The following is an 8825-nucleotide window of genomic DNA, read 5'->3' on the forward strand; positions in this document are numbered from 1 at the left end:
GTCCTCATGTTTGCTAGTGCCAAACAATTAGAAAGTAAATATACAAGCAGTTTTGTTTTTTTTTATATTTATTGATTTTTCACAGAGAGGAAGGGAGAGGGATAGAGAGTCAGAACATCGATGGGAGAGAAACATCGATCAGCCGCCTCCTGCACACCCCCCACTGGGGATGTGCCCGCAACCAAGGCACATGCCCCTGGCCGGAATCGAACCTGGGACCCTTCAGTCCGCAGGCCGACGCTCTATCCACTGAGCCAAACCGGTTAGGGCAGCAGTTTGTTTTTTAAAAAAATATTTTTATTGATTTCAGAGAGGAAGGGAGAGGGAGAGAGAGATAGAAACACCAAGGAGAGAAAAATCATTGATTGGCTGCCTCCTGTACACCCCCTACTGGGAATGGAGCTCACAACCTGGGCATGTGCCCTTGGCCAGAATCGAACCCGGGATCCTTCAGTCCGCAGGCCGGCGCTCTATCCACTGAGCCAAACCGGCTAGGCCTAAACAGCAGTTTTTATAATTAACATAAACAAGTTAAATATCTAGGAAGAAATCACAGGAAAGATTTGCAAGACACCTGCTCTAAAAGCCACAGGACATCACTGAGAGAAGGTAAAGACCTATCTAAATGGGGAGCTATACCAAGTTCATGGATAGGAAAGAGGCACTAATGCAGAGATGTCGTCTCCCCAAGTGAATCTCCCCAGTGGGGGTCAGCAACCCCGATGCAAATCCAGAAGGCTTTTGTATGGAGATTGACAAACTGGCCCTAAATTGCATTTGGAAGTACAGAAGGCTGAGAGTAACCTAGGCAACCTCCGAGAACAAAGCAGGAGGACTAACACAGCTGGATGGCAAGCCTGACTAAAAAGCTACCATTAAGCCGAAACCAGTTTGGCTCGGTGGATGGAGCGTCGGCCTGCGACTGAAAGGTTCCAGGTTCGATTCCGGTCAAGGGCATGTACCTGGGTTGCGGGCACATCCCCAGTGGGGGATGTGCAGGAGGCAGTTGATGGATGTTTCTCTCTCATCGATGTTTCTAACTCTCTATCTCTCTCTCTTCCTCTCTGTAAAAATTCAATAAAAATATATATATAAAAGAAAAGCTACCATTAATAACACAGGGTAATATTGACACAAGGTCAGACAAACGGACCAAAGAAATTGAATAGGGTGTTCAGAAGCAGACTCGCGTACATTGATATGGCCCCCTATTTAAGACAGAGGTAACACTGCCGAGCATGTAAAAAAGACAGTGAGTGATAAATGGTGGTGAGGTGACGGGATCTCCATATGGAAATGGATAGCCACAAATCCAGCCTCGATATGCCCACATAGTCCATTTATTTATTTTTATTTTATGTATATATATTTTTTATTGATTTCAGAGAGGAAGGGAGAGGGAGAGAGAGAGAAACATCAATGATGAGAGAGAATCATTGATTGGCTGCCTCCTGCACGCCCTCTACTGGGAATATAGCCCGCAACCGAGGCCTGTGCCCTTAACTGGAATCGAACCCGGGGCCCTTCGGTCCGCAGGCCGATGCTCTATCCACTGAGCAAAACCAGCCAGGGCCATAGTCCTTTTATGACTTGATAAATACAGCCCAGCTGGTTTCAGATCCTGCCTGTGGCCTATCAGCTTTGACCCTCTTGCATTTTCCCTCCCCCCAGGACAGAACGTCCGCTCAGCAGCAGCTGTGGATGATGGAAGACACCCTGGCAGGTCTGGGGGGCCCCCAGAAACCACCCCAAAGCACTGAGCCTGACTCCCCGTCTCCTGCACTCCAAGGCGAGGAGTCTTCAGAGAGAGAGGTGAGGTTTGCACACCTCTCCTCCCATCCCCAGCTTCCTGCCGCACCTGCCCCTGGCCAAACGCCTCACCCACTCACCTCTTTCCCTCTCCTTTGACCAACTAACCAACCTCAGACGAGTATCCTAAGCTGCAGAAGCCTGAGTTTCCTTATTTGTTACCTGTGAGCGTAAGCCAGGGGTGTGCTGGACCCACTCCCCCCACCCCCCCACTTCAAGGGCCAACTGCGGGCATCACTTCCCAACTCCATGTTCAGTGACGTCCTGTTGAAATCGACCACAGTGGGAATATTTACACCACGGTAATTGGCAAACACACAAACCAGGGCTGTTTTCTCCCAGAGAGGCATTGCTTAAACATTTACCAGACACTTCTGATCAGAACCCCCGCCTTGCAGAGCTCTGTAAGAAGGAGAAAGGAGCCTGGGGCGTGCCTGACACAGAGTCGGCCCTCGGGGGCCGGAGCCACTATTGTCTCATCTGGGTTAGAGCCGCTGCTTGCCGTGAGCTTCAGAGCATGCACGGAGGAGCCCTAGGTTCAGACCCCAGCCCTGCCTTCTTGGTGACATCAGTCACTGACCGAATTCTCTGCGCGTCAGTAGAATAAGAATAGGTGTCTCATAGATTTATTGAGGGGATTTAATAAAACAGGAGAAGTACTGAGCACCATGCCAGATGCATCATCATTATAAAACCCCCCACTTATAATGCCCCGCCCTGTGCCAGGCACCATTCTAAGGGCCTTACATGAGGTTTCAATCCTCATATAAGAAGTTTAAATGTGGCCCAGAGGGGTCGAGTAACTTGCCCAAGATCACACAGCTAATGAACGGCAGAGCGGAGGTTGGTCATCTGGCTGCTGGTTTTCGATCTTAATCCTCTTGCGCTGTGTCTCAGTTGCCAGGTGCTTAATACGTGGTAATAATAACGATGCTGATAATCATGATTCCTCTTCCCCAACCCATCCAGAGTCTGCCTGAATCCTTGGAACTGAGCTCACCCCGGTCCCCAGAAGCCGACTGGGGGCGGCCCCCCGGGGGGGACAGAGGCCCTGCCAGCCCTCGCTCAGGTGAGCACCCTGGGCCGGGAGGGACAGGCATGGCATCCCCTGTCCTCACCACGTCCCGTTCTGCCCTTCCAGGTGTTGGATCTCCCAGGATCTCCCAGGCTTCGAGCCGCGAGGGTCGCTGCCCTCCCTCCCCACAGCCAGGAGCCAAGGTAGGCAGCCTATTGGGCCCCTCGGCCCATCTTGTAACGTTTCCGTCTGGTCAGCACGGATCACCCGCTCTTGGGGGAAAGGGGGTTCTAAGAGGGGGTTCTAAGGCCACAGCCCAGATCAGAGAGAATGGGACTTAAGAACACTGGGATTACATTTTGTCTCTGCCACCGCTAAGCTGTGTGACTGCGGGCCAGTTACTAAACCTCTCTCTGCCTCCATTTTCTCATCTGCAAAATGGAGCTGATAGCAGTGCCTACCACCTAGAGCTGATGTGAGGATTCAAACTAGATGAATGCCCAGAAAGGGTTGGAAATAGTGCCTGGATATAGTAAGTACTTCATTCATTCATTCATTCATTCATTCATGTACCTATTCATTGACTCAACAAATATTGATTCAATATCCTCTTCACTGTCCGATAAGGTAGCCAGTAGCCACATGTGGCTGTTTACATTTAAACGAAATAAAATTAAAAATTCACTCACAGGCACCACACTGCCATTGCTCAGGGGCAGATAAAACATTTCCATCACTGAAGAAAGTGCTTACTCACAGAGGTGTTTAGGCGCTGAAGTCGCAGGTGTGAGCAAAATGAGAAAAAAAACTTTTTTTTCCTTATGAATCTGGTGTTCTAGTGGATGTCAGAGACAGATCATAAACAGCCAATTTACTGTAGCCCTGGCTGGTGTGGCTCGATGGTTACAGTGCTGGCCCCCACACCAAAGGGTTTTGGGTTTGATTCCCGGTCAAGGGCATATACCTGGGTTGCAGGTTCAGTCCCTGGTTCTGGTCAGGGCATGTTTGGGAGCCAACCAATTGATGTCTCTCTCTCTCTCTCCCTCCTCTCTCCCTTCCACTCTCTAAAAATCATTGGGGAAAAAGTGCAAAATTTTGCAGATTCTAGACCGGTAATATGGTGCATACACTGTGTATTATATAAAATCTCCAGCGATGCCTGGCGCAGCATTCTTAACCAAACACATTAACATTTCTTCAATAAAATGTATGAATATTCATATTAAATGGGATAAAAGCTATAAATAACATCTCATTTAAATGTCAAGTTTTTTAAAATAGCAATAATCTACTAAATGAGCAAGTCAGAGTAGAATAAAAATAGAAATATTAGGCACTTTTTATTTCTTTTTAAAAAATATTTGTATTGATTTCAGAGAAAAGAAGGGAGTGGGAGAGAGAGAGAAACATCCTATATAATAAAAGGGTAATATGCAAATTGACCCTAACAGGGGAATGACTGGTCGCTATGACATGCACTGACCACCAGGGGGCAGACACTCAATGCAGGAACTGCCCCCTGGTGGTCAGTGCGCTTCCACAGGGGGAACACTGCTCAGCCAGAAGCCGGCTCATCGCTAGCCAGCAAAGGATGTCCGACTAACAGCTTAGGCCCTCTCTAAGCTGTTAGTTGGACATCACCTGAGGGCTCCCGGGCTGCCAGAGGGCGCATGCTGGGCTGAGGGACCCGCCCCCCCGCATGAATTTTCATGCACGGGGCCTCTCGTTAATAAGAATCATTTATTGGCTGCCTCCTGCATGCCCCTTACTGGGGATTGAGTGCACAACCTGGGCATGTGCCCTGACCGGGAATTGAACCATGACCTCCTGATTCATATAGGTTGATGCTCAACTACTGAGTCACGCCCGCTGGGCTTGGCAGGACAATTCTGATGCCCACTAAGACTTCGGCAGATGACTGATCCAAATAGGGTGTCACGAAGGCCAGGGAGCTGCCACCTGTTCTCTCCCCACTAAGCTTTGAGGTGTGGCCACTCCAGGAAAAAATCCCAAATTCCCTTTTTTGCTAGACATCTCTCTCTGGAGCCCTCTAGCGGCCAGGCCCTGTGTAAAGTGTTGGGGGCCAGCCACGAATTAGACCTGATGCTGGAGTCTGATGGAGGGAAGGCACGAATGCAATCTTCATACAAGTCTGACAGCAACAAGCCGTTTCACAGGGGGACTGGCAGCATTAGGAAGCCTTTTATTTAAAAAAAATATTTTATTGATTTTTTACAGAGAGTAAGGGAGAGGGATAGAGAGCTAGAACCATCAATGAGAGAGAAACATTGATCAGCTGCCTCCTGCACACCCCCTACTGGGGATGTGCCCACAACCAAGGTACATGCCCTTGACTGGAATCGAACCTGGGACCCTTCAGTTTGGAGGCCGACGCTCTATCCACTGAGCCAAACCGGTTAGGGCTAGGAAGCCATATATATAAAAAATTGAGAGGGAGAGGGAGAGAGAGAGATAGAAACATCAATGATGAGAGAGCTCCCTACTGGAGATTGAACCCACAACTCAGGCATGTGCCCTTGACCGGAATTGAACCCAGGACCCTTCAGTCCGCAGGCCGACGCTCTATCCACTGAGCCAAACCAGCCGGGGCTGGGAAGCCTTTCAAAGGATAGGTAAACTGAGGCCGGGTGAGTGAGAAAAGGTTTGTCCATGTAGGAAAGTCCAGCAGAGGGAACAGCATGGAGGTGACGGTGATGCAGAAACAATGCTGAGTGTATTCCTTTGCTTCAGCCAGGTAGACCCGGAGAGTCTAGGGATTGGTCACCCTTAGGCTGGGGGAGGCTTTGTGTCTGTTGCTGATTGGCTGGTTTTCAGAAACGCGGGGCCAGCCCTGATTGGCTGGCTGGCCGGCTTTCAGAGAAGCGCGGTCGGGGCGATGACCTGACCTAGCAGATTTGAGAGCACTTCCGGTGCTTCCTCGTTGTCGTGGATATCAAACAATCGGTCTTTCCTGGGAAGGGCGCGGTGTGCAGCACGGACGTGGGTGGTGGGGGCTGCTTCGGGGAATCGCTTCTTCCGCTCCCTGGCCGGGCAGTTCCGCGCCTGCCCGGGGGTCGCAGGCGTTTCAGAGCCGAGCAGGAGAAAGACATGGCCACGAGGTGGCAGTAGACACACGGGCTTTGTGTACCACGTTCGGACAGGTTTGCCCGTGGGTGGGAGAAGCCGGGACCTGAGACCCCGAGGTTATTGCGTGGGAGCCACTATCCAATGAGCAAGTCAGAGTAGAATAAAAATAGAAATATTAGGCACTTTTTATTTCTTTTTAAAAAATATTTTTATTGATTTCAGAGAAAAGAAGGGAGTGGGAGAGAGAAACATCCTATATAATAAAAAGGTTTGATTGCCAGATGCATCATCATTATAAAACCCCCCACTTATAATGCCCCTGAGAAGGGGATTAAGGGGCAGGGGGATAGCACTCAGGGCACAGCGGGAGTCCCTGGGAGACTCCTTAGGCGGCAGCTGCTTGGGGTATATTTTCTTTCTCTTTTTCTCCTCCCTTTTTCTTCCTTCCTTCCTTCCTTCCTTCCTTCCTTCCTTCCTTCCTTCCTTCCTTCCTTCCTTCCTTCCTCTCTTTCTTTCTCTCTTTCTTCTAATATATATATAGCCCAGCTAATGTGGCTCAGTGGTTGAGCATCAACCTATGAACCAGGAGGTCAAGTTCAAATCCCAGTCATGGCACATGCCCAGGTTGCAGACTCGATCCCCAGTGGGGTGGGTGCAGGAGGCAGCCAATCAATGATTCTCTCTCGTCATTGATGTTTTGATCTCTTTCTCCCTTTCTATCTAAAAATAAATAAAAACATATTAAAAATGAATAATATAATAAAATAAAAAATACATATATTAGAGAGGGAGAGAGGGAGAGAAAGAGAAACATCGATGTGAGAGCACAACATCAACCGGCTGCCTTCTGCACACCCCCTACCAGGCCTCAAGGCCCCCACGAAATCCGGGCAGGTGCCCTGACCAGGAATAGAACTGGCAACCTTTTGGTGCACGGGATGGCGCCGTGCACCAAACTGAGCCACACTGGCCAGGGCCGCTTGGAGTCTTTTATAGCTGCAGGTTCACCTTACCTCTGGCTAGCAGATGCTGGGCACGGCTTCGCGGAGTATTCAAAACAGGCAGGCTTTCAGTGGCTAAAAATATCTGCCCGTTTGGACGGCTATATTTGAAACAGGTGAAGGTGTAGAAGCTTGGATTGGGCCCTGGCAGGCTCTGGGGCCAGTGGTCTGGCCCGCTGTGAAGAAATAAACGACACGGGGCCATGTGCGGGGGACTGTGCGCAACAGGTGGGCGTGCAACTCAGGATGGGCCAAATCGGAGTAAAACAGTGACTGGCCCCAGTGAGCAACAGATGGATCCAAGCTGTTGCTAGTTTTCAGAATGTTCTAGTTGCAGCCTGCAGTGAGGAGTTCTCTTCCCTTTGTTTTTTTTGTTTTGTCTTGTGTGTTTTTCCCCTTAAACAACACATTTATGAACTAGCAGTTCTGCAGGCTAGAAGCCCGGAAGCAGGGTGCCCTCGGGGCCATGCTGTCCGGCGCTGGGGAGGGATTGCTCCAGGTCCCTTCCTTGGCTTGTGGCCGCACAATTGCAAGGTCACGGCTCTCTCCCGGGTGCAAGTCTGTGTCCCAGCTGCCCCCTTTCCTGCAGGATCACATGCTCTCAGCCGGACCGCCCTTTCCTGCCTGCGGCTTCCCAGCCCTTCTCCTCTGAGTCCCATCTCTGTCCGCTTCAGTGCAAGTTGGCACCGTTTCTGCTGTGACCATGTACTGGACCCGCAGGCCACATGCCTAAATCGCTCAGCAAACGGCTGTCCGGCCACACCCTTGGCGTTCTGTCCAGAACACGTTTCTCCTTTTTGCCGTGTGAACAGGCTGAGCATCGCCCCAGCCTTCAAGTTCCGGGTTCTTTTGCGCGTTATCGCTGTCCTCTTGCATTTTACGTTCTTAAGGCTGAAGTTCACGATCCAGGTGTCCGCGGGGCCGTGATCCCTCTGAGGGCGCTGGCGAAGGATCGGCTCTGAGCCGGTGCCTTGGCCTGTGGCCTCGTAGCTCCGATTGGCACATGGCATTCTCTCTGTGTGCGTCTTCACCCTGGTTCCGAGGGCAAGTCAGAGCTCACCAGTCCTCGCTCAGGCCCACCCGAGCTGATCCTCGGGACAATTTAATTAATCAATTCTATTCCTCCTGTTGTTTTCAAGGCTGATTCAGAGGGGTGTGTGTGTGTGTGCATGTGTGTGTGTGTGTGTGTGTGTGTGTGTGTTGAGGCAGAGTGGTGGGTGGGGACCAGGCCTCACGGCCTCAAAGGCCTTGGCCCCGAGGGTGCAGTGCTTGGGGATCCTGAGAGGAGAGGGAGGGGGGGGCGGGCAGTGGAGGGACAGCCTCAGCTCCGGGCGTAGAAAGAGCCCTCTGAGATCCGGTGGTGAACTTACTGGAAAGGGCAAGGCTGGAGGCTAAGAGGTTCAGGGAAGAGACGACACGGAAGCCAAGGTTGGGGTCCTGAGGCCTTTCTCGTCCTCCAGCCCCCCCAGGCCCGGCCCCGGATGAGTGCTCAGGAGCAGCTGGAGAGGCTCCGTAGGAACCAGGAGTGCGGACGGCCTCTCCCTCGCCCCGCCTCTCCGCGGCTCCTCACTCTGGGGAGGACCCTGTCCCCCGCACGGTGCCAGCCTGACGCGGAGCAAAAGGGTGAGGGGAGCAGAGAGGCGGTGGGGTGGCGGGGTGTGAGGCTCCTGGTGTGAGGCTCGTTGTCCCTCTCCGGAAAATGGGGGTGCGCCCTTCCTACCCACAACTGGGTTTCCCAATTCCACCGGCTTGTCCCTGTGCCAAAGGCAGCATCCGGGCCGCTTCTTGGTGGGGGACGGAGGTGAGCAGATACAACGCCCCTAGCTCACCAGGCATCTAAGGTCTAGATTGCAAGCCTGAGCTTTCATATCATTTACTCTGTGTTGTCAAAGCGACAGAAAGAAAGAAAGAGA

General features: G+C 51.5%; 1 protein-coding gene across 1 annotated transcript in view; it reads left to right on the top strand.

The window, feature by feature from the left end:
• The window catches only part of PLEKHA4 (pleckstrin homology domain containing A4), a 24316-nt gene extending 15685 nt beyond the window's left edge, over positions 1-8631 (top strand). The window contains exons 10-13 of the mRNA XM_023748718.1: positions 1672-1812; positions 2779-2878; positions 2951-3027; positions 8373-8631. Coding sequence (XP_023604486.1) covers positions 1672-1812; positions 2779-2878; positions 2951-3027; positions 8373-8588 — 534 coding nt within the window. The 3' untranslated portion in view covers positions 8589-8631. The remainder of the gene's footprint in view (positions 1-1671; positions 1813-2778; positions 2879-2950; positions 3028-8372) is intronic.
• Positions 8632-8825: the final 194 nt, after the last annotated feature.

This window comes from Myotis lucifugus, unplaced genomic scaffold, assembly GCF_000147115.1.
Source record: "Myotis lucifugus unplaced genomic scaffold, Myoluc2.0 scaffold_1725, whole genome shotgun sequence".
Taxonomy (NCBI): domain Eukaryota; kingdom Metazoa; phylum Chordata; class Mammalia; order Chiroptera; family Vespertilionidae; genus Myotis; species Myotis lucifugus.